Raw genomic sequence first — 24,299 nt, 5'->3', positions numbered from 1 at the left:
CGGTGCACAAATGAACAAGAGAACAAGTACATTAGAGTGTCTAGTTTGAGAAACAGATGCCTCACAAGTCCCCAACTGGCATCTTCAATAAATAGTACCCACAAAACACCAGTCTCAACATCAACAATGAAGAGGAAACCCCCATATGCTGGTCTTCTACAACATTAACAATGTCTACACTGTATTCTTGATGAATTTGATGTTATTTTAACGGACAAAAAATGTGCTTTTCTTTCAAAAACCAGGACATTTCTACGTGACCCCACATTTTTAAACGGTAGTGTATATAATAACCACATTCCATAACATATTACATAAAGATAAAACATTATTTTCCATTGAGTGACTATAATTATCATATGATATAAATGTGATTTGCGTGCACACACAAAACGTATGTACACATAACAACGCAAGAGACTCTGTAGCTACGTAACACCATGCAAACTAACTCTGTTCCTTGACTGTCATAATGTAAGTTTAACACTGAGAAGTCATAATGATGTCATCGTTCCACCCGTGGCTATTAGGAAGCAGCGAACATCTTCTTTCTGCCCTCCATGCCAGACATGGCATCCACATTCTTACGCCAATCAGTCACTTCCTCTTTCTGTGGGGATGACAGAGGTATTGCACACACAGTTGTATTGCAGGTGCACATTACAACAAAAATAAGTAACGAAAAGAAAGCATTGGGACAGGCTGTACTGTGAATGTCCTTCTTACCTTCTCCTCTTCCTTCTTGACAGTCTTGAGGTTGGCCTTGAAGTCGACAGACTCTTTGATCTTGGCTCCCAGCAGGGCCCCCATCATGGCTTCAGCTGATACTCTCACCCTCTTCAGCTGAGGTCGCTTCTTGCCCTTCAGCTCAATGATCTTCATGGTCAGATTTTCAATCTATATAGCAAGGTGTCAAAAAAAATACAAGTCTCCATTTCTAAATGAAAGTCTCACATACCAACACACATATTCACTCTGTGATAAAATGTCACTCCGTGGTAAGAGTACCCGACTCAAAGCCACAAGAGGGTAGACAATATTTCAAACGTTGCTGTCTGTACATTGATTTGATTGAAATGTTATTGGAAAAAATAAATGCTTATGTTGCCTTTATGTTTTTTTTTTACAATATTGACCTGAACAAAGGTTTAGTAAATACTATTCTTCTTAATAAGATATCCCATACTTGGATAGAGTATGCATTGAAAGATCATACATTGAAGTGAACTGTTTGTAATATTTGAATTTGAGAATCTGTGGATCGGGTACCTCTGCGTCACTTTTGGAGACTTTCATTGCGATGTCGTACCGCTCTTCATCAACAACATCAATTTTCTGGTGCAGTTCTTTACAAAGAGTCTGTGAAGAGAAAGCAGATTGATATCTGAATATACCGTACTCATGCCCATAGTACCTGAATATTTCAGAATATACAGAATGTACTTAACTCAGACTGAATATACCTAAATATACAAACAAACTCATATTCATAGTACTCTTCCTGAATATAACTAACGACACTGTAGTCATACTCATAGTAACCTACAGATGTGGTCATTTTGATCACTCTGTTGTCCCAGAGAATTGTCCTGAGCCACAGGATTTACACGAATTCACTGAAAATCTGCAGTTCTCCTTCTCTCTCGCTTGTTCAAATGCTAAAGCACCAGACCAAATACATGTCCTACTACTGTAGGAGGTCCTATCAAAATGCATTTCCTGTTAGAAAGTATAACGTTTTTGGAGAATAATCAAATCTTCCTGGAGCAGGATTATTTTACTCCTGCGATGAAACTGATCAAATTAAGATCCGACACCTGTACCTACACCTGAACATTCCTAAATATACTTATACCATAGTACTGTACCTAAATGAACATTAATATACACATTGTACTGTACCTGAATATACATGACTATACTCATAGTACTGTACCTGAATATACATGACTATATGCATAGTAATGTATCTAAATGGGGCGACAGGGTAGCCTAGTGGTTAGAGCGTTGGACTAGTAACCGGAAGATTGCGAGTTCAAACCCCCGAGCTCACAAGGTACAAATCTTTCATTCTGCCCCCTGAACAAGGCAGTTAACCCACTGTTCCTAGACCAGTTAACCCACTGTTCCTAGACCAGCCCACTGTCATTGAAAATAACCCACTGTTCCTAGACCAGTTTGTTCCTAGACCAGTTAACTGTTCCTAGACTTAACCCACTGTTCCTAGGCTTAAAAATAAATAAAAAAAATATAAATAAAACAAATAATATTCCTATATTAATAGTACCTGCAGGTCCTGTACAGACAGCCCAGAGAGGTTGAGTGCTGGGACTCGTTCACTCAGTGTGCTTTCTCTGTCAATCACCTTCTGCTCCTTTTCAGCCATCAACATAGCCATGGCCTTCTTCACCAGCTTGGTCTGGGATACAACACCATATCATTACTTTATACTATTATGTATTAGCAGTGTACTTGTAGCACAACTGCTATTGTGTTTTATATATCTATGTATGCGTTAGCCACAAATCACAACTCACACACATTATGGAGAAGTATTGTTTAGTTGTGACTGTGACAGTAGCAGGGAAGTAAGACACAAAAGCTACCTTCAAGAAGAGTCTGCGAGATGCAGAGATCTTCGACTTTGGTTTTGGCTGAAATGAGGACAGAGAAGATGTCTTAAGCTCATTGCTAAACAAAGAATAAACAATCATATTCACAATCAATATTTTCATGTTAAATTATTAATTGGCTTTTATGGACAGTACCCTTAAAATGTTTGTCTTTGTATTGCTGCTGCCTCAAATTAGCTGATGTAAGAAGGGCTTTATATAACACATTTGATTGATTTGATCAAAAGTCCTGAAATCCATAATATAAAATAGCGTGATCTTCATGCTATGCTGCAACTGCACTTTCTAGGCCAGCGCAGTGAAGCATAAATGATTGTGATAATAGACCTGTATCCCTTCTTTCTTTTCTTTCCAAAACACTTGAGTGTGCTGTCTCTGACCATCTATCTCGTTTTCTCACTCAGAACGATCTTCTTGACCCTAACCAGTCACGTAGGCTTTCCGTTCTGCCAAAACTGACTCTCTCCCCTCTGTTCTCATCCTCCTAAATCTATCTGCTGCCTTCAACATCTGTGAACCATCAGATCCTCCTCTCTCTCAGGGTTGGCCGTCTCAGGCTCTCCTCTCTCAGGGTTGGCCGTCTTAGATCCTCCTCTCTCTCAGGGTTGGCCGTCTCAGGCTCTCCTCTCTCTCAGGGTTGGCCGTCTCAGGCTCTCCCCCCTCTCAGGGTTGGCCGTCTCAGATCCTCCTCTCTCTCAGGGTTGGCCGTCTCAGGCTCTCCTCTCTCTCAGGGTTGGCCGTCTCAGGCTCTCCTCTCTCTCAGGGTTGGCCATCTCAGGCTCTCCTCTCTCTCAGGGTTGGACGTCTCAGGCTCTCCTCTCTCTCAGGGTTGGCCGTCTCAGGCTCTCCTCTCTCTCAGGGTTGGCCGTCTCAGGCTCTCCTCTCTCTCAGGGTTGGCCTTCTCAGGCTCTCCTCTCTCTCAGGGTTGGCCGTCTCAGATCCTCCTCTCTCTCAGGGTTGGCCGGCTCAGATCCTCCTCTCTCTCTGGGGGTTGGCCGTCTCAGGCTCTGCACACTCCTGGGTTGCATCCTACCTGGCATGTCGCTCCTTTATGTATTTGTTTTGAGCTGTTGACTGTAGGGGCACTTGATTCAGCAGGCCTAGCGCTGTTGACTGTGGGGGCACTTGATTCAGCAGGCCTAGCGCTGGGAAGGCAAAGTGTTCCCCTTTTCAACCATTTCATGTGTCTCAAGGTAGAACTCTGCACACCCAGCAGGCCCAGAGATCAAATTAAGTGCACTTACAGGTCTATCGCTGGCCAATCAGATAGCTCACATCATAAAAAACATGACTAAAGAGACTCAATGAATACAGCAAAGAGTTGCTGTTGTTATGAGTGAGTTCATGTTAGTTGTTATTCTACACTGTCAACACTTTGTTCAACACTTTTATAAGCCATAAAACGTGAGTTCTCCCTACTTCCACTCACACTACAACCAGCACTGCAGCTGTAATGAATACGTATAGAAAAGTGTTCCCATAAGCTTGCATTGTTATTATTAGAGGCTTTTAATATCAAGGAATATTTAACTTTCTGGTAAAAAGAGTAACGACATGAATTGGTGCATGAGGCAGAAATGATTCAGTGCGACTTAAGTTTCATTATCAGCTGGAAGACTGTTCCCTTTTCTCAGCGAAGGGAGCTCTCGCCCTCCCCTCACTGACCATCAGATGCAGGTCATCAGTACAGTAAAAAACAAAGAAGCTCACTTAGCTGTGCCTCACAAGTAATACAACAAATAGTCTATTACTAGCGTGATAATATACCTAAATGTTTTTAATTTAAAAATGGTCTGAGAAGAACAAAATTGGCAGGGCAATTCAAGCATAGTGGTAATGTATTGGGTCTATAGCTTACTGTACATACTGTACCTCATTGCTACATAACTGTTTTTAATTGGTTAATAGGCTTAGGTTTTATAAGTCATGTTAAAAAATGAAGTGGTAGATCTCGGCTTGCGTTTTTACTCAGAAAGTGATCTTGGTGACCACTGCTCTACAACATCCGAAGAGTACGAGCTTTCCTCATACAGGAAGCAGTGCAGATTCTAATCCAGGCCCTTGTCATTTCCCGCCTATACTACTGCAACTCTCTGTTGGCTGGGTTCCTCGCTTGTGCCATCAAACCCCTGTAACTTATCCAGAACGCAGCAGCCCACCTGGTGTTCAACCCTCCTAAGTTCTCCTGTGTCATCCCGCTCCTCTGCACACTCCACTGGCTTCCAGTCGAAGCTTGCATCATCTTCAAGACTCTGTGGCTTGCCTACGGAGCAGCAAGGAGAACTGCCCCTCCTTACCTTAAGGCTATTCTCAAATCCTACACACCCCCTTCCCCCCACCACTCCGCCCCACCTCCAAAAAAGGGACTTTTCTTTTCCTACTATTACTGACTGCTGTTGAGGGAAAATGTACTTGATACGATTGTGATATGTTGTTGTCTCACCTAGCTGTCTTAAGATGAATGCACTAATTGTAAGTCGCTCTGGATAAGAGTGTCTGCTAAATTACTAAAATGTAAATGTAAATTATGCCTGTCAAGAAGATCATTGTGTAAGGGCAATTTCTGCACATTTGTTCTGGTTTGAGTATGAAAATTCACTTACCGGCCTGGACCAACATCAACCAATTGGAGAGAAAGAAACCAAAACCCCAAAAGAAGAAGATTGTTACATTTCTGTTCTTTGCATATTGTTTACTGCAGTGCCTACAAAATGTCTACAGCCTCCTTTGAGTTCTTCACATTTTATCATTACAAAGTGGGCTTAAAATTCATTTAATTGTCAATTGTTTTAAACAAGCTAAACATTTTTTTTTAAACAATCTAAAATACTCTCGAATGTCAAAGTGTTAGAAAAAAATTCTAACATTTATTAAATATGAATGAAAAATAAAAACACTAATAAAGTATTCAAACCAGAGTCAATGCATGCTAGAAACACCTGAGGTGGCGATTACAGCTACAAGTCTTCTTGTCTCACAAGACCATTACACACCTCTATTGTGTAATATTTTCCCATTTAGTGTTTTAAAAATTCTTCAAGCTCTGTCTGTCAAGGTGTTGGTGATCATGTCTACACAGTAATGTTCAGGTCTTGCCATAGATTTCAAAACGGATTTAAATTCAAAACTGGGCTTCTCAGGAAAATGCGCTGCCTTCTTGGTAAGCAACTCCAGTGTAGATTTGGCTTTTGTTTGTTATTGTCCTGCTGAAAAGGGAATTCCTCTCCCAAACTGAAGCAGATTTTCCTCTAGGATTTTGCCTGTGCTTAGCTACATCCTATTTCTTTTCATCCTGAAAAACTTCCCTGTATTTGCCAATGTCAAGCATACCCATACCATGATGCAGCCACCACCATGCTTGAGAATAAGAAGACAGTTACTCAGTGATGTGTTGTGTTGTATTTGCCCAAACATAAGACATTGCATTTATGCCAAAAAGTGTATTCCTTTGCCATGTTTTTTTTCCAGTATTACTTTAGTGGCTTATTGCATACAGTACATATGCATGTATTCTGTATATTTATATTCTTCTTTTCACTCTGTGATTTAGGTCAATTTTGTGGAGTCACTGAAATGCTGTTGATCTATCCTCATTTTTCTCCCATTATTGTCACGCCCTGGCCATAGAGAGGCTTTTTATTCTCTATTTTGGTTAAGCCAGTGTGTGACTAGGGTGGGCGTTCTATGTTCTTTTTTCTATGTTTTTGTATTTCTTTGTTTTTGGCCGGGTATGGTTCTCAATCAGGGACAGCTGTCTGTCGTTGTCTCGGATTGAGAACCATACTTAGGTAGCTCTTGCCCACATGGGTTTTGTGGGTAGTTATGTTCTGTTTAGTGGGTGTTGCACCTGACGGAGCTGTTTCGGTTGTGGGTAGTTATGTTCTGTTTAGTGGGTGTTGCACCTGACGGAGCTGTTTCGGTTGTGGGTAGTTATGTTCTGTTTAGTGTTGCACCTGACGGAGCTGTTCCGGTTGTGGGTAGTTATGTTCTGTTTAGTGGGTGTTGCACCTGACGGAGCTGTTTCGGTTGTGGGTAGTTATGTTCTGTTTAGTGGGTGTTGCACCTGACGGAGCTGTTTCGGTTGTGGGTAGTTATGTTCTGTTTAGTGGGTGTTGCACCTGACGGAGCTGTTTCGGTTGTGGGTAGTTATGTTCTGTTTAGTGGGTGTTGCACCTGACGGAGCTGTTTCGGTTGTGGGTAGTTATGTTCTGTTTAGTGGGTGTTGCACCTGACGGAGCTGTTCCGGTTGTGGGTAGTTATGTTCTGTTTAGTGGGTGTTGCACCTGACGGAGCTGTTCCGGTTGTGGGTAGTTATGTTCTGTTTAGTGGGTGTTGCACCTGACGGAGCTGTTCCGGTTGTGGGTAGTTATGTTCTGTTTAGTGGGTGTTGCACCTGACGGAGCTGTTCCGGTTGTGGGTAGTTATGTTCTGTTTAGTGGGTGTTGCACCTGACGGAGCTGTTCCGGTTGTGGGTAGTTATGTTCTGTTTAGTGGGTGTTGCACCTGACGGAGCTGTTCCGGTTGTGGGTAGTTATGTTCTGTTTAGTGGGTGTTGCACCTGACGGAGCTGTTCCGGTTGTGGGTAGTTATGTTCTGTTTAGTGGGTGTTGCACCTGACGGAGCTGTTCCGGTTGTGGGTAGTTATGTTCTGTTTAGTGGGTGTTGCACCTGACGGAGCTGTTCCGGTTGTGGGTAGTTATGTTCTGTTTAGTGGGTGTTGCACCTGACGGAGCTGTTCCGGTTGTGGGTAGTTATGTTCTGTTTAGTGGGTGTTGCACCTGACGGAGCTGTTCCGGTTGTGGGTAGTTATGTTCTGTTTAGTGGGTGTTGCACCTGACGGAGCTGTTCCGGTTGTGGGTAGTTATGTTCTGTTTAGTGGGTGTTGTACCTGACGGAGCTGTTCCGGTTGTGGGTAGTTATGTTCTGTTTAGTGGGTGTTGCACCTGACGGAGCTGTTCCGGTTGTGGGTAGTTATGTTCTGTTTAGTGGGTGTTGTACCTGACGGAGCTGTTCCGGTTGTGGGTAGTTATGTTCTGTTTAGTGGGTGTTGTACCTGACGGAGCTGTTTAGTGGGTGTTGCACCGGAGCTGTTCCGGTTGTGGGTAGTTATGTTCTGTTTAGTGGGTGTTGTACCTGACGGAGCTGTTCCGGTTGTGGGTAGTTATGTTCTGTTTAGTGGGTGTTGTACCTGACGGAGCTGTTCCGGTTGTGGGTAGTTATGTTCTGTTTAGTGGGTGTTGCACCTGACGGAGCTGTTCCGGTTGTGGGTAGTTATGTTCTGTTTAGTGGGTGTTGTACCTGACGGAGCTGTTCCGGTTGTGGGTAGTTATGTTCTGTTTAGTGGGTGTTGCACCTGACGGAGCTGTTCCGGTTGTGGGTAGTTATGTTCTGTTTAGTGGGTGTTGCACCTGACGGAGCTGTTCCGGTTGTGGGTAGTTATGTTCTGTTTAGTGGGTGTTGTACCTGACGGAGCTGTTCCGGTTGTGGGTAGTTATGTTCTGTTTAGTGGGTGTTGTACCTGACGGAGCTGTTTAGTGGGTGTTGCCCTGGTTGTGGGTAGTTATGTTCTGTTTAGTGGGTGTTGTACCTGACGGAGCTGTTCCGGTTGTGGGTAGTTATGTTCTGTTTAGTGGGTGTTGCACCTGACGGAGCTGTTCCGGTTGTGGGTAGTTATGTTCTGTTTAGTGGGTGTTGTACCTGACGGAGCTGTTCCGGTTGTGGGTAGTTATGTTCTGTTTAGTGGGTGTTGCACCTGACGGAGCTGTTCCGGTTGTGGGTAGTTATGTTCTGTTTAGTGGGTGTTGTACCTGACGGAGCTGTTCCGGTTGTGGGTAGTTATGTTCTGTTTAGTGGGTGTTGCACCTGACGGAGCTGTTCCGGTTGTGGGTAGTTATGTTCTGTTTAGTGGGTGTTGTACCTGACGGAGCTGTTCCGGTTGTGGGTAGTTATGTTCTGTTTAGTGGGTGTTGTACCTGACGGAGCTGTTCCGGTTGTGGGTAGTTATGTTCTGTTTAGTGGGTGTTGCACCTGACGGAGCTGTTCCGGTTGTGGGTAGTTATGTTCTGTTTAGTGGGTGTTGTACCTGACGGAGCTGTTCCGGTTGTGGGTAGTTATGTTCTGTTTAGTGGGTGTTGCACCTGACGGAGCTGTTCCGGTTGTGGGTAGTTATGTTCTGTTTAGTGGGTGTTGCACCTGACGGAGCTGTTCCGGTTGTGGGTAGTTATGTTCTGTTTAGTGGGTGTTGCACCTGACGGAGCTGTTCCGGTTGTGGGTAGTTATGTTCTGTTTAGTGGGTGTTGTACCTGACGGAGCTGTTCCGGTTGTGGGTAGTTATGTTCTGTTTAGTGGGTGTTGTACCTGACGGAGCTGTTCCGGTTGTGGGTAGTTATGTTCTGTTTAGTGGGTGTTGTACCTGTTTCGGTTGTGGGTAGTTATGTTCGGAGCTGTTCCGGTTGTGGGTAGTTATGTTCTGTTTAGTGGGTGTTGTACCTGACGGAGCTGTTCCGGTTGTGGGTAGTTATGTTCTGTTTAGTGGGTGTTGTACCTGACGGAGCTGTTCCGGTTGTGGGTAGTTATGTTCTGTTTAGTGGGTGTTGCACCTGACGGAGCTGTTCCGGTTGTGGGTAGTTATGTTCTGTTTAGTGGGTGTTGCACCTGACGGAGCTGTTCCGGTTGTGGGTAGTTATGTTCTGTTTAGTGGGTGTTGCACCTGACGGAGCTGTTCCGGTTGTGGGTAGTTATGTTCTGTTTAGTGGGTGTTGTACCTGACGGAGCTGTTCCGGTTGTGGGTAGTTATGTTCTGTTTAGTGGGTGTTGTACCTGACGGAGCTGTTCCGGTTGTGGGTAGTTATGTTCTGTTTAGTGGGTGTTGTACCTGACGGAGCTGTTCCGGTTGTGGGTAGTTATGTTCTGTTTAGTGGGTGTTGTACCTGACGGAGCTGTTCCGGTTGTGGGTAGTTATGTTCTGTTTAGTGGGTGTTGCACCTGACGGAGCTGTTCCGGTTGTGGGTAGTTATGTTCTGTTTAGTGGGTGTTGCACCTGACGGAGCTGTTCCGGTTGTGGGTAGTTATGTTCTGTTTAGTGGGTGTTGTACCTGACGGAGCTGTTCCGGTTGTGGGTAGTTATGTTCTGTTTAGTGGGTGTTGCACCTGACGGAGCTGTTCCGGTTGTGGGTAGTTATGTTCTGTTTAGTGGGTGTTGTACCTGACGGAGCTGTTCCGGTTGTGGGTAGTTATGTTCTGTTTAGTGGGTGTTGTACCTGACGGAGCTGTTCCGGTTGTGGGTAGTTATGTTCTGTTTAGTGGGTGTTGTACCTGACGGAGCTGTTCCGGTTGTGGGTAGTTATGTTCTGTTTAGTGGGTGTTGCACCTGACGGAGCTGTTCCGGTTGTGGGTAGTTATGTTCTGTTTAGTGGGTGTTGCACCTGACGGAGCTGTTCCGGTTGTGGGTAGTTATGTTCTGTTTAGTGGGTGTTGCACCTGACGGAGCTGTTCCGGTTGTGGGTAGTTATGTTCTGTTTAGTGGGTGTTGTACCTGACGGAGCTGTTCCGGTTGTGGGTAGTTATGTTCTGTTTAGTGGGTGTTGCACCTGACGGAGCTGTTCCGGTTGTGGGTAGTTATGTTCTGTTTAGTGGGTGTTGTACCTGACGGAGCTGTTCCGGTTGTGGGTAGTTATGTTCTGTTTAGTGGGTGTTGTACCTGACGGAGCTGTTCCGGTTGTGGGTAGTTATGTTCTGTTTAGTGGGTGTTGTACCTGACGGAGCTGTTCCGGTTGTGGGTAGTTATGTTCTGTTTAGTGGGTGTTGTACCTGACGGAGCTGTTCCGGTTGTGGGTAGTTATGTTCTGTTTAGTGGGTGTTGTACCTGACGGAGCTGTTCCGGTTGTGGGTAGTTATGTTCTGTTTAGTGGGTGTTGCACCTGACGGAGCTGTTCGGTTGTGGGTAGTTATGTTCTGTTTAGTGGGTGTTGCACCTGACGGAGCTGTTCCGGTTGTGAGTAGTTATGTTCTGTTTAGTGGGTGTTGCACCTGACGGAGCTGTTCCGGTTGTGGGTAGTTATGTTCTGTTTAGTGGGTGTTGCACCTGACGGAGCTGTTCCGGTTGTGGGTAGTTATGTTCTGTTTAGTGGGTGTTGTACCTGACGGAGCTGTTCCGGTTGTGGGTAGTTATGTTCTGTTTAGTGGGTGTTGTACCTGACGGAGCTGTTCCGGTTGTGGGTAGTTATTTTCTGTTTAGTGGGTGTTGCACCTGACGGAGCTGTTCCGGTTGTGGGTAGTTATGTTCTGTTTAGTGGGTGTTGCACCTGACGGAGCTGTTCGGTTGTGGGTAGTTATGTTCTGTTTAGTGGGTGTTGCACCTGACGGAGCTGTTCCGGTTGTGGGTAGTTATGTTCTGTTTAGTGGGTGTTGCACCTGACGGAGCTGTTCCGGTTGTGGGTAGTTATGTTCTGTTTAGTGGGTGTTGTACCTGACGGAGCTGTTCCGGTTGTGGGTAGTTATGTTCTGTTTAGTGGGTGTTGCACCTGACGGAGCTGTTTCGGTTGTGGGTAGTTATGTTCTGTTTAGTGGGTGTTGCACCTGACGGAGCTGTTCCGGTTGTGGTAGTTATGTTCTGTTTAGTGGGTGTTGCACCTGACGGAGCTGTTCCGGTTGTGGGTAGTTATGTTCTGTTTAGTGGGTGTTGCACCTGACGGAACTGTTCGGTTGTGGGTAGTTATGTTCTGTTTAGTGGGTGTTGTACCTGACGGAGCTGTTCCGGTTGTGGGTAGTTATGTTCTGTTTAGTGGGTGTTGTACCTGACGGAGCTGTTTCGGTTGTGGGTAGTTATGTTCTGTTTAGTGGGTGTTGCACCTGACGGAGCTGTTCCGGTTGTGGGTAGTTATGTTCTGTTTAGTGGGTGTTGTACCTGACGGAGCTGTTCCGGTTGTGGGTAGTTATGTTCTGTTTAGTGGGTGTTGCACCTGACGGAGCTGTTCCGGTTGTGGGTAGTTATGTTCTGTTTAGTGGGTGTTGTACCTGACTGTTCCGGTTGAGCTGTTTAGTGGGTGTTGTACCGGTTGTGGGTAGTTATGTTCTGTTTAGTGGGTGTTGCACCTGACGGAGCTGTTCCGGTTGTGGGTAGTTATGTTCTGTTTAGTGGGTGTTGCACCTGACGGAGCTGTTCCGGTTGTGGGTAGTTATGTTCTGTTTAGTGGGTGTTGTACCTGACGGAGCTGTTCCGGTTGTGGGTAGTTATGTTCTGTTTAGTGGGTGTTGTACCTGACGGAGCTGTTCCGGTTGTGGGTAGTTATGTTCTGTTTAGTGGGTGTTGCACCTGACGGAGCTGTTCCGGTTGTGGGTAGTTATGTTCTGTTTAGTGGGTGTTGCACCTGACGGAGCTGTTCCGGTTGTGGGTAGTTATGTTCTGTTTAGTGGGTGTTGTACCTGACGGAGCTGTTCCGGTTGTGGGTAGTTATGTTCTGTTTAGTGGGTGTTGTACCTGACGGAGCTGTTCCGGTTGTGGGTAGTTATGTTCTGTTTAGTGGGTGTTGTACCTGGACGGAGCTGTTCCGGTTGTGGGTAGTTATGTTCTGTTTAGTGGGTGTTCCTGGTTGTGGGTAGTTATGTTCTGTTTAGTGGGTGTTGTACCTGACGGAGCTGTTCCGGTTGTGGGTAGTTATGTTCTGTTTAGTGGGTGTTGTACCTGACGGAGCTGTTCCGGTTGTGGGTAGTTATGTTCTGTTTAGTGGGTGTTGTACCTGACGGAGCTGTTCCGGTTGTGGGTAGTTATGTTCTGTTTAGTGGGTGTTGCACCTGACGGAGCTGTTCCGGTTGTGGGTAGTTATGTTCTGTTTAGTGGGTGTTGTACCTGACGGAGCTGTTCCGGTTGTGGGTTATGTTCTGTTTAGTTATGTTCTGTTTAGTGGGTGTTGTTCTGTTTACGGAGCTGTTTCGGTTGTGGGTAGTTATGTTCTGTTTAGTGGGTGTTGTACCTGACGGAGCTGTTCCGGTTGTGGGTAGTTATGTTCTGTTTAGTGGGTGTTGTACCTGACGGAGCTGTTCCGGTTGTGGGTAGTTATGTTCTGTTTAGTGGGTGTTGCACCTGACGGAGCTGTTCCGGTTGTGGGTAGTTATGTTCTGTTTAGTGGGTGTTGCACCTGACGGAGCTGTTCCGGTTGTGGGTAGTTATGTTCTGTTTAGTGGGTGTTGCACCTGACGGAGCTGTTCCGGTTGTGGGTAGTTATGTTCTGTTTAGTGGGTGTTGCACCTGACGGAGCTGTTCCGGTTGTGGGTAGTTATGTTCTGTTTAGTGGGTGTTGCACCTGACGGAGCTGTTCCGGTTGTGGGTAGTTATGTTCTGTTTAGTGGGTGTTGCACCTGACGGAGCTGTTCCGGTTGTGGGTAGTTATGTTCTGTTTAGTGGGTGTTGTACCTGACGGAGCTGTTCCGGTTGTGGGTAGTTATGTTCTGTTTAGTGGGTGTTGCACCTGACGGAGCTGTTCCGGTTGTGGGTAGTTATGTTCTGTTTAGTGGGTGTTGCACCTGACGGAGCTGTTCCGGTTGTGGGTAGTTATGTTCTGTTTAGTGGGTGTTGCACCTGACGGAGCTGTTCCGGTTGTGGGTAGTTATGTTCTGTTTAGTGGGTGTTGCACCTGACGGAGCTGTTCCGGTTGTGGGTAGTTATGTTCTGTTTAGTGGGTGTTGTACCTGACGGAGCTGTTCCGGTTGTGGGTAGTTATGTTCTGTTTAGTGGGTGTTGCACCTGACGGAGCTGTTCCGGTTGTGGGTAGTTATGTTCTGTTTAGTGGGTGTTGTACCTGACGGAGCTGTTCCGGTTGTGGGTAGTTATGTTCTGTTTAGTGGGTGTTGTACCTGACGGAGCTGTTCCGGTTGTGGGTAGTTATGTTCTGTTTAGTGGGTGTTGTACCTGACGGAGCTGTTCCGGTTGTGGGTAGTTATGTTCTGTTTAGTGGGTGTTGTACCTGACGGAGCTGTTCCGGTTGTGGGTAGTTATGTTCTGTTTAGTGGGTGTTGCACCTGACGGAGCTGTTCCGGTTGTGGGTAGTTATGTTCTGTTTAGTGGGTGTTGCACCTGACGGAGCTGTTCCGGTTGTGGGTAGTTATGTTCTGTTTAGTGGGTGTTGTACCTGACGGAGCTGTTCCGGTTGTGGGTAGTTATGTTCTGTTTAGTGGGTGTTGTACCTGACGGAGCTGTTCCGGTTGTGGGTAGTTATGTTCTGTTTAGTGGGTGTTGTACCTGACGGAGCTGTTCCGGTTGTGGGTAGTTATTTTCTGTTTAGTGGGTGTTGTACCTGACGGAGCTGTTCCGGTTGTGGGTAGTTATGTTCTGTTTAGTGGGTGTTGCACCTGACGGAGCTGTTCCGGTTGTGGGTAGTTATGTTCTGTTTAGTGGGTGTTGCACCTGACGGAGCTGTTCCGGTTGTGGGTAGTTATGTTCTGTTTAGTGGGTGTTGCACCTGACGGAGCTGTTCCGGTTGTGGGTAGTTATGTTCTGTTTAGTGGGTGTTGTACCTGACGGAGCTGTTCCGGTTGTGGGTAGTTATGTTCTGTTTAGTGGGTGTTGCACCTGACGGAGCTGTTTCGGTTGTGGGTAGTTATGTTCTGTTTAGTGGGTGTTGCACCTGACGGAGCTGTTCCGGTTGTGGGTAGTTATGTTCTGTTTAGTGGGTGTTGTACCTGACGGAGCTGTTCCGGTTGTGGGTAGTTATGTTCTGTTTAGTGGGTGTTGCACCTGACGGAGCTGTTCCGGTTGTGGGTAGTTATGTTCTGTTTAGTGGGTGTTGCACCTGACGGAGCTGTTCCGGTTGTGGGTAGTTATGTTCTGTTTAGTGGGTGTTGCACCTGACGGAGCTGTTCCGGTTGTGGGTAGTTATGTTCTGTTTAGTGGGTGTTGCACCTGACGGAGCTGTTCCGGTTGTGGGTAGTTATGTTCTGTTTAGTGGGTGTTGTACCTGACGGAGCTGTTCCGGTTGTGGGTAGTTATGTTCTGTTTAGTGGGTGTTGTACCTGACGGAGCTGTTCCGGTTGTGGGTAGTTATGTTCTGTTTAGTGGGTGTTGTACCTGACGGAGCTGTTCCGGTTGTGGGTAGTTATGTTCTGTTTAGTGGGTGTTGTACCTGACGGAGCTGTTCCGGTTGTGGGTAGTTATGTTCTGTTTAGTGGGTGTTGTACCTGACGGAGCTGTTCCGGTTGTGGGTAGTTATGTTCTGTTTAGTGGGTGTTGCACCTGACGGAGCTGTTCCGGTTGTGGGTAGTTATGTTCTGTTTAGTGGGTGTTGCACCTGACGGAGCTGTTCCGGTTGTGGGTAGTTATGTTCTGTTTAGTGGGTGTTGTACCTGACGGAGCTGTTCCGGTTGTGGGTAGTTATGTTCTGTTTAGTGGGTGTTGTACCTGACGGAGCTGTTCCGGTTGTGGGTAGTTATGTTCTGTTTAGTGGGTGTTGTACCTGACGGAGCTGTTCCGGTTGTGGGTAGTTATGTTCTGTTTAGTGGGTGTTGTACCTGACGGAGCTGTTCCGGTTGTGGGTAGTTATGTTCTGTTTAGTGGGTGTTGTACCTGACGGAGCTGTTCCGGTTGTGGGTAGTTATGTTCTGTTTAGTGGGTGTTGTACCTGACGGAGCTGTTCCGGTTGTGGGTAGTTATGTTCTGTTTAGTGGGTGTTGCACTGTTCTGGTTGGAGCTGTTTAGTGGGTGTTGCACCGGAACTGGTTGTGGGTAGTTATGTTCTGTTTAGTGGGTGTTGCACCTGACGGAGCTGTTCGGTTGTGGGTAGTTATGTTCTGTTTAGTGGGTGTTGCACCTGACGGAGCTGTTCGGTTGTGGGTAGTTATGTTCTGTTTAGTGGGTGTTGCACCTGACGGAGCTGTTCCGGTTGTGGGTAGTTATGTTCTGTTTAGTGGGTGTTGTACCTGACGGAGCTGTTCCGGTTGTGGGTAGTTATGTTCTGTTTAGTGGGTGTTGTACCTGACGGAGCTGTTCCGGTTGTGGGTAGTTATTTTCTGTTTAGTGGGTGTTGCACCTGACGGAGCTGTTCCGGTTGTGGGTAGTTATGTTCTGTTTAGTGGGTGTTGCACCTGACGGAGCTGTTCCGGTTGTGGGTAGTTATGTTCTGTTTAGTGGGTGTTGCACCTGACGGAGCTGTTCCGGTTGTGGGTAGTTATGTTCTGTTTAGTGGGTGTTGCACCTGATGGAGCTGTTCCGGTTGTGGGGGTAGTTATGTTCTGTTTAGTGGGTGTTGTACCTGACGGAGCTGTTCGGTTGTGGGTAGTTATGTTCTGTTTAGTGGGTGTTGTACCTGACGGAGCTGTTTCGGTTGTGGGTAGTTATGTTCTGTTTAGTGGGTGTTGCACCTGACGGAGCTGTTCCGGTTGTGGGTAGTTATGTTCTGTTTAGTGGGTGTTGTACCTGACGGAGCTGTTCCGGTTGTGGGTAGTTATGTTCTGTTTAGTGGGTGTTGTACCTGACGGAGCTGTTCCGGTTGTGGGTAGTTATGTTCTGTTTAGTGGGTGTTGCACCTGACGGAGCTGTTCCGGTTGTGGGTAGTTATGTTCTGTTTAGTGGGTGTTGCACCTGACGAGCTGTTCCGGTTGTGGGTAGTTATGTTCTGTTTAGTGGGTGTTGTACCTGACGGAGCTGTTCCGGTTGTGGGTAGTTATGTTCTGTTTAGTGGGTGTTGTACCTGACGGAGCTGTTCCGGTTGTGGGTAGTTATGTTCTGTTTAGTGGGTGTTGTACCTGACGGAGCTGTTCCGGTTGTGGGTAGTTATGTTCTGTTTAGTGGGTGTTGTACCTGACGGAGCTGTTCCGGTTGTGGGTAGTTATGTTCTGTTTAGTGGGTGTTGTACCTGACGGAGCTGTTCCGGTTGTGGGTAGTTATGTTCTGTTTAGTGGGTGTTGCACCTGACGGAGCTGTTCCGGTTGTGGGTAGTTATGTTCTGTTTAGTGGGTGTTGCACCTGACGGAGCTGTTCCGGTTGTGGGTAGTTATGTTCTGTTTAGTGGGTGTTGCACCTGACGGAGCTGTTCCGGTTGTGGGTAGTTATGTTCTGTTTAGTGGGTGTTGCACCTGACGGAGCTGTTCCGGTTGTGGGTAGTTATGTTCTGTTTAGTGGGTGTTGTACCTGACGGAGCTGTTCCGGTTGTGGGTAGTTATGTTCTGTTTAGTGGGTGTTGTACCTGACGGAGCTGTTCCGGTTGTGGGTAGTTATTTTCTGTTTAGTGGGTGTTGCACCTGACGGAGCTGTTCCGGTTGTGGGTAGTTATGTTCTGTTTAGTGGGTGTTGCACCTGACGGAGCTGTTCCGGTTGTGGGTAGTTATGTTCTGTTTAGTGGGTGCTGCACCTGACGGAGCTGTTCCGGTTGTGGGTAGTTATGTTCTGTTTAGTGGGTGTTGCACCTGACGGAACTGTTCCGGTTGTGGGTAGTTATGTTCTGTTTAGTGGGTGTTGTACCTGACTGTTTAGTGGGTGCGGAGCTGTTCCGGTTGTGGGTAGTTATGTTCTGTTTAGTGGGTGTTGCACCTGACGGAGCTGTTTCGGTTGTGGGTAGTTATGTTCTGTTTAGTGGGTGTTGCACCTGACGGAGCTGTTCCGGTTGTGGGTAGTTATGTTCTGTTTAGTGGGTGTTGTACCTGACGGAGCTGTTCCGGTTGTGGGTAGTTATGTTCTGTTTAGTGGGTGTTGCACCTGAGCGGAGCTGTTCCGGTTGTGGGTAGTTATGTTCTGTTTAGTGGGTGTTGTACCTGACGGAGCTGTTCCGGTTGTGGGTAGTTATGTTCTGTTTAGTGGGTGTTGCACCTGACGGAGCTGTTCCGGTTGTGGGTAGTTATGTTCTGTTTAGTGGGTGTTGCACCTGACGGAGCTGTTCCGGTTGTGGGTAGTTATGTTCTGTTTAGTGGGTGTTGTACCTGACGGAGCTGTTCCGGTTGTGGGTAGTTATGTTCTGTTTAGTGGGTGTTGTACCTGACTGTTTAGAGCTGTTCCGGTTGTGGGTAGTTATGTTCTGTTTAGTGGGTGTTGCACCTGACGGAGCTGTTCCGGTTGTGGGTAGTTATGTTCTGTTTAGTGGGTGTTGCACCTGACGAGCTGTTCCGGTTGTGGGTAGTTATGTTCTGTTTAGTGGGTGTTGTACCTGACGGAGCTGTTCCGGTTGTGGGTAGTTATGTTCTGTTTAGTGGGTGTTGTACCTGACGGAGCTGTTCCGGTTGTGGGTAGTTATGTTCTGTTTAGTGGGTGTTGTACCTGACGGAGCTGTTCCGGTTGTGGGTAGTTATGTTCTGTTTAGTGGGTGTTGTACCTGACGGAGCTGTTCCGGTTGTGGGTAGTTATGTTCTGTTTAGTGGGTGTTGTACCTGACGGAGCTGTTCGGTTGTGGGTAGTTATGTTCTGTTTAGTGGGTGTTGCACCTGACGGAGCTGTTCCGGTTGTGGGTAGTTATGTTCTGTTTAGTGGGTGTTGCACCTGACGGAGCTGTTCCGGTTGTGGGTAGTTATGTTCTGTTTAGTGGGTGTTGTACCTGACGGAGCTGTTCCGGTTGTGGGTAGTTATGTTCTGTTTAGTGGGTGTTGTACCTGACGGAGCTGTTCCGGTTGTGGGTAGTTATGTTCTGTTTAGTGGGTGTTGTACCTGACGGAGCTGTTCCGGTTGTGGGTAGTTATGTTCTGTTTAGTGGGTGTTGTACCTGACGGAGCTGTTCGGTTGTGGGTAGTTATGTTCTGTTTAGTGGGTGTTGTACCTGACGGAGCTGTTTAGTGGAGCTGTTCCGGTTGTGGGTAGTTATGTTCTGTTTAGTGGGTGTTGCACCTGACGGAGCTGTTCCGGTTGTGGGTAGTTATGTTCTGTTTAGTGGGTGTTGCACCTGACGGAGCTGTTCCGGTTGTGGGTAGTTATGTTCTGTTTAGTGGGTGTTGTACCTGACGGAGCTGTTCCGGTTGTGGGTAGTTATGTTCTGTTTAGTGGGTGTTGCACCTGACGGAGCTGTTCCGGTTGTGGGTAGTTATGTTCTGTTTAGTGGGTGTTGCACCTGACGGAGCTGTTCCGGTTGTGGGTAGTTATGTTCTGTTTAGTGGGTGTTGTACCTGACGGAGCTGTTCCGGTTGTGGGTAGTTATGTTCTGTTTAGTGGGTGTTGTACCTGACGGAGCTGTTCCGGTTGTGGGTAGTTATGTTCTGTTTCGTGGGTGTTGTACCTGACGGAGCTGTTACGGTTGTGGGTAGTTATGTTCTGTTTAGTGGGTGTTGCACCTGACGGAGCTGTTACGGTTGTGGGTAGTTATGTTCTGTTTAGTGGGTGTTGCACCTGACGGAGCTGTTCCGGTTGTGGGTAGTTATGTTCTGTTTAGTGGGTGTTGTACCTGACGGAGCTGTTCCGGTTGTGGGTAGTTATGTTCTGTTTAGTGGGTGTTGCACCTGACGGAGCTGTTCCGGTTGTGGGTAGTTATGTTCTGTTTAGTGGGTGTTGTACCTGACGGAGCTGTTCCGGTTGTGGGTAGTTATGTTCTGTTTAGTGGGTGTTGCACCTGACGGAGCTGTTCCGGTTGTGGGTAGTTATGTTCTGTTTAGTGGGTGTTGCACCTGACGGAGCTGTTCCGGTTGTGGGTAGTTATGTTCTGTTTAGTGGGTGTTGTACCTGACGGAGCTGTTCCGGTTGTGGGTAGTTATGTTCTGTTTAGTGGGTGTTGCACCTGACGGAGCTGTTCCGGTTGTGGGTAGTTATGTTCTGTTTAGTGGGTGTTGCACCTGACGGAGCTGTTCCGGTTGTGGGTAGTTATGTTCTGTTTAGTGGGTGTTGTACCTGACGGAGCTGTTCCGGTTGTGGGTAGTTATGTTCTGTTTAGTGGGTGTTGTACCTGACGGAGCTGTTCCGGTTGTGGGTAGTTATGTTCTGTTTAGTGGGTGTTGTACCTGACGGAGCTGTTCCGGTTGTGGGTAGTTATGTTCTGTTTAGTGGGTGTTGTACCTGACGGAGCTGTTCCGGTTGTGGGTAGTTATGTTCTGTTTAGTGGGTGTTGTACCTGACGGAGCTGTTCCGGTTGTGGGTAGTTATGTTCTGTTTAGTGGGTGTTGCACCTGACGGAGCTGTTCCGGTTGTGGGTAGTTATGTTCTGTTTAGTGGGTGTTGCACCTGACGGAGCTGTTCCGGTTGTGGGTAGTTATGTTCTGTTTAGTGGGTGTTGCACCTGACGGAGCTGTTCCGGTTGTGGGTAGTTATGTTCTGTTTAGTGGGTGTTGTACCTGACGGAGCTGTTCCGGTTGTGGGTAGTTATGTTCTGTTTAGTGGGTGTTGTACCTGACGGAGCTGTTCCGGTTGTGGGTAGTTATGTTCTGTTTAGTGGGTGTTGTACCTGACGGAGCTGTTCCGGTTGTGGGTAGTTATGTTCTGTTTAGTGGGTGTTGTACCTGACGGAGCTGTTCCGGTTGTGGGTAGTTATGTTCTGTTTAGTGGGTGTTGCACCTGACGGAGCTGTTCCGGTTGTGGGTAGTTATGTTCTGTTTAGTGGGTGTTGCACCTGACGGAGCTGTTCCGGTTGTGGGTAGTTATGTTCTGTTTAGTGGGTGTTGCACCTGACGGAGCTGTTCGGTTGTGGGTAGTTATGTTCTGTTTAGTGGGTGTTGCACCTGACGGAGCTGTTCCGGTTGTGGGTAGTTATGTTCTGTTTAGTGGGTGTTGTACCTGACGGAGCTGTTCCGGTTGTGGGTAGTTATGTTCTGTTTAGTGGGTGTTGTACCTGACGGAGCTGTTCCGGTTGTGGGTAGTTATGTTCTGTTTAGTGGGTGTTGCACCTGACGGAGCTGTTCCGGTTGTGGGTAGTTATGTTCTGTTTAGTGGGTGTTGCACCTGACGGAGCTGTTCCGGTTGTGGGTAGTTATGTTCTGTTTAGTGGGTGTTGCACCTGACGGAGCTGTTCGGTTGTGGGTAGTTATGTTCTGTTTAGTGGGTGTTGCACCTGACGGAGCTGTTCCGGTTGTGGGTAGTTATGTTCTGTTTAGTGGGTGTTGCACCTGACGGAGCTGTTCCGGTTGTGGGTAGTTATGTTCTGTTTAGTGGGTGTTGCACCTGACGGAGCTGTTCCGGTTGTGGGTAGTTATGTTCTGTTTAGTGGGTGTTGCACCTGACGGAGCTGTTCCGGTTGTGGGTAGTTATGTTCTGTTTAGTGGGTGTTGTACCTGACGGAGCTGTTCCGTTGTGGGTAGTTATGTTCTGTTTAGTGGGTGTTGCACCTGACGGAGCTGTTCCGGTTGTGGGTAGTTATGTTCTGTTTAGTGGGTGTTGTACCTGACGGAGCTGTTCCGGTTGTGGGTAGTTATGTTCTGTTTAGTGGGTGTTGTACCTGACGGAGCTGTTCCGGTTGTGGGTAGTTATGTTCTGTTTAGTGGGTGTTGTACCTGACGGAGCTGTTCCGGTTGTGGGTAGTTATGTTCTGTTTAGTGGGTGTTGTACCTGACGGAGCTGTTCCGGTTGTGGGTAGTTATGTTCTGTTTAGTGGGTGTTGTACCTGACGGAGCTGTTCCGGTTGTGGGTAGTTATGTTCTGTTTAGTGGGTGTTGCACCTGACGGAGCTGTTCCGGTTGTGGGTAGTTATGTTCTGTTTAGTGGGTGTTGCACCTGACGGAGCTGTTCCGGTTGTGGGTAGTTATGTTCTGTTTAGTGGGTGTTGCACCTGACGGAGCTGTTCCGGTTGTGGGTAGTTATGTTCTGTTTAGTGGGTGTTGTACCTGACGGAGCTGTTCCGGTTGTGGGTAGTTATGTTCTGTTTAGTGGGTGTTGTACCTGACGGAGCTGTTCCGGTTGTGGGTAGTTATGTTCTGTTTAGTGGGTGTTGTACCTGACGGAGCTGTTCCGGTTGTGGGTAGTTATGTTCTGTTTAGTGGGTGTTGCACCTGACGGAGCTGTTCCGGTTGTGGGTAGTTATGTTCTGTTTAGTGGGTGTTGTACCTGACGGAGCTGTTCCGGTTGTGGGTAGTTATGTTCTGTTTAGTGGGTGTTGCACCTGACGGAGCTGTTCCGGTTGTGGGTAGTTATGTTCTGTTTAGTGGGTGTTGCACCTGACGGAGCTGTTCCGGTTGTGGGTAGTTATGTTCTGTTTAGTGGGTGTTGCACCTGACGGAGCTGTTCCGGTTGTGGGTAGTTATGTTCTGTTTAGTGGGTGTTGCACCTGACGGAGCTGTTCCGGTTGTGGGTTTATTACTTTGTATTTAGTGTTCAGTTCTATTTAATAGAATGCTGAACACGTACCACCCAGCACCTTGGTCCTCACCTTCTTCCACCGACAATCGTTACAATTACGGCCATTGCACTCTGTAACTGATTAAAAATGTCCAATGGCCTCATGGTGACGTCCCTCAGCAGTTTCCTTCCTGTCCTGCAGCTCAGTTCAGAAAGACGACTGTATCTTTGAGTTGTCTGCGTGGTTTAATACATAATCATATTTATTAACTTGACCATGCTTAAAGATATATACAATGGCTTATTTGTTATTGTTACCCGTCTACCAATCACTGCCTTTATTTATGAGGTTTTCGAAAAGCTCCCTGGTCTTTGTAGTTGAATCTGGGTTTGAAATTCAATACTTGACTGCGGGACCTTACATATGTTGTATGTATGGGGGACAGAGGAAGGGTTAGTCATTATGTCACCCCCTATTACTTCATACAGAGGGAGTCCATATAACTTATCATATGATTTGTTAAGCCACATTTGACTTCTGAACTCATTTAGGCTTAAACAAACGGTTGAATACTTACGCAACGACTATATTTTGTATTAATATGTCAAAAACAATTATAATTTTACTTTCACTTCGAGTATTTTGTGTGGATCAATGACAAAAAAATACAATTAAATCTATTTCAATCCCACTTTGTAATACAACTAAATGTGGATCAAGTTCAAGGGGATGTACACTTTCTAAAGTCACTGTATATGTTGACAGCAATGCAATGAAATATGAGACGTCGATACTTACGCTTCAGACATGGTTGTGGTTCTCTGTGTCTCCTACATATTTCACAATGTAAAAAAGTTCAACAGTTACAACAGACTGAAAGACGTTTTCAAAACTACCTCATATTACAGACAGCTTATTTTATTACGGACAGTTTCTAGCACGCCAAACTATAGCTAAACTATTTTAGATAAAACATACATAAAACAATACATTTAGTTCATGTGGATAATATTCCAATCTATTCTAGCAGATTATCAAATAAAAATAATCTTATTTCTTTAACTACAGCAAATGACTGTAATAAAATCATACAACATACAACTAAAATACATGACCTTGCAGAAATAAAATAATGGTTGAAAGTCAGTTCTGTTAACACACAATAAATCTGTCAGAGTAGTATTTTGTCTTTATTTTATTCCGTGTTTAATTTAGGATTTAGAAACATATCTGACTAGTGTTTAGTATTTGGGGTATTATCAAAGAATGCTAGTATGCAGATTTATAACTTGATGAAGAAAAGTCTTCTCCCAAGAGATCTCATTTTTAGTATTGTAGACATTAGACTGCATGAATTGTACACACAAATGGAGATGGAGTTATGAGCTCAAATAGCTAAACTGGTTAGCGATCTACTATAATATCTCACAAAAATCACATATATCAAACATACATAACAGAAAACAATTCTCTGGTTGTTTGCCAATTCATAAAATTACCATGAAATTTACCATGAAAACAAAAAATGCAATAAAGTTCTGGTCTTACCCGATTGCAATAGAAATTGTTGGCAAACTAAAACACTCCTGACATAAATCACATGCACAAACTTCAACTTCAACTTGACATCTCTTTGTTGGGGTATCTACTCACACTGACAGCAAGCTACTGTCAAAAACATACACAAAAGAAAATCTTTTACCACAATCAGATTTGACACTTTCCTCCTTTGAGGCGTTATGTTAGTACTGGAAACGTACCTTTCAGATGAAGAAAAGCTACTGTAACGTTACTAGTTGTCTTTGTGAGGCTGGAGGGATGAAAAGTGGGTTACTATATAGATTCTGGACCTCATGTGAGTGGATCACCAAAATAGACCCTCTGTCCTCACCATTCTTATTATGTGTGACCTTCCACACATAGTAACTTGATTTGAGTTTTAGTGGTGATACTTTATATTCTACTACATGTTATTTGAGAGCGTAAATAAATCTATGTAAGTGATACATTATATTTGGTGAACACAACCAAGAGCACTTCAGATAATTTGATTCGTGTCACATAACTAACTGTGCAATGCCATGTCGCTTGGAAATGAATAATGACCACACTGTACCCGGACGGTTTATTATAAGAATTAAAAGATAGATGTACACTACCGGTCAAAGGTTTTAGAACACCTACTCATTCATGGGTTTTTCTTTATTTTTACTATTTCTACATTGTAGAATACTTTGAAACTTTGAAATAACACACATGGAATCATGTAGTAACCAAAAAATTGTTAAACAAATCTAAATATATTTTATATTGGTGATTCTTCAAATAGCCACCCTTTGCCTTGATGACAGCTGTGCACTCTCTTGGCATTCTCTCAACCAGCATCACCTGGAATGCTTTTCCAACAGTTCCCACATATGCTGAGGACTTGTTGGCTGCTTTTCCTTCACTTTGCGGTCTGACTCATCCTAAACCATCTCAATTTGGTTAAGGTCGGGGGATT

The 24,299-nt window shown here is 45.9% G+C and overlaps 1 protein-coding gene across 1 annotated transcript; it reads right to left on the bottom strand.

Annotated features, from left to right (window-relative positions):
- On the bottom strand, window positions 1–24,071 carry LOC124032929 (troponin I, slow skeletal muscle-like). Its single transcript, XM_046344903.1, has 8 exons — window positions 23,557–24,071; window positions 22,595–22,626; window positions 5,237–5,240; window positions 2,607–2,654; window positions 2,288–2,419; window positions 1,270–1,359; window positions 727–897; window positions 1–610 (listed from the first exon to the last, which is right to left on the bottom strand). Exons 2-8 carry the CDS (start codon window positions 22,603–22,605, stop codon window positions 527–529), a joined length of 540 nt encoding a protein of 179 aa, XP_046200859.1. The 5' UTR covers window positions 22,606–22,626; window positions 23,557–24,071; the 3' UTR covers window positions 1–526.
- Between the last annotated feature and the right edge of the window lie 228 nt (window positions 24,072–24,299).

The sequence above is a fragment of the Oncorhynchus gorbuscha genome, linkage group LG01, assembly GCF_021184085.1.
Source record: "Oncorhynchus gorbuscha isolate QuinsamMale2020 ecotype Even-year linkage group LG01, OgorEven_v1.0, whole genome shotgun sequence".
NCBI classification, from domain to species: Eukaryota; Metazoa; Chordata; class Actinopteri; order Salmoniformes; family Salmonidae; genus Oncorhynchus; species Oncorhynchus gorbuscha.
Note: the sequence above shows the minus strand (reverse complement) of the source record. Positions and strands in the feature narration are given on the sequence as shown.

Excerpts from the sequence above, each read along its gene's own strand:
- LOC124032929 (XM_046344903.1), bottom strand. Across the intron at positions 898-1,269 it reads TCTCCAAAAGTGACGCAGAG|ATTGAAAATCTGACCATGAA; the intron begins GTACCCGATCCA and ends CTTGCTATATAG. Across the intron at positions 611-726 it reads TCAAGAAGGAAGAGGAGAAG|AAAGAGGAAGTGACTGATTG; the intron begins GTAAGAAGGACA and ends TCATCCCCACAG.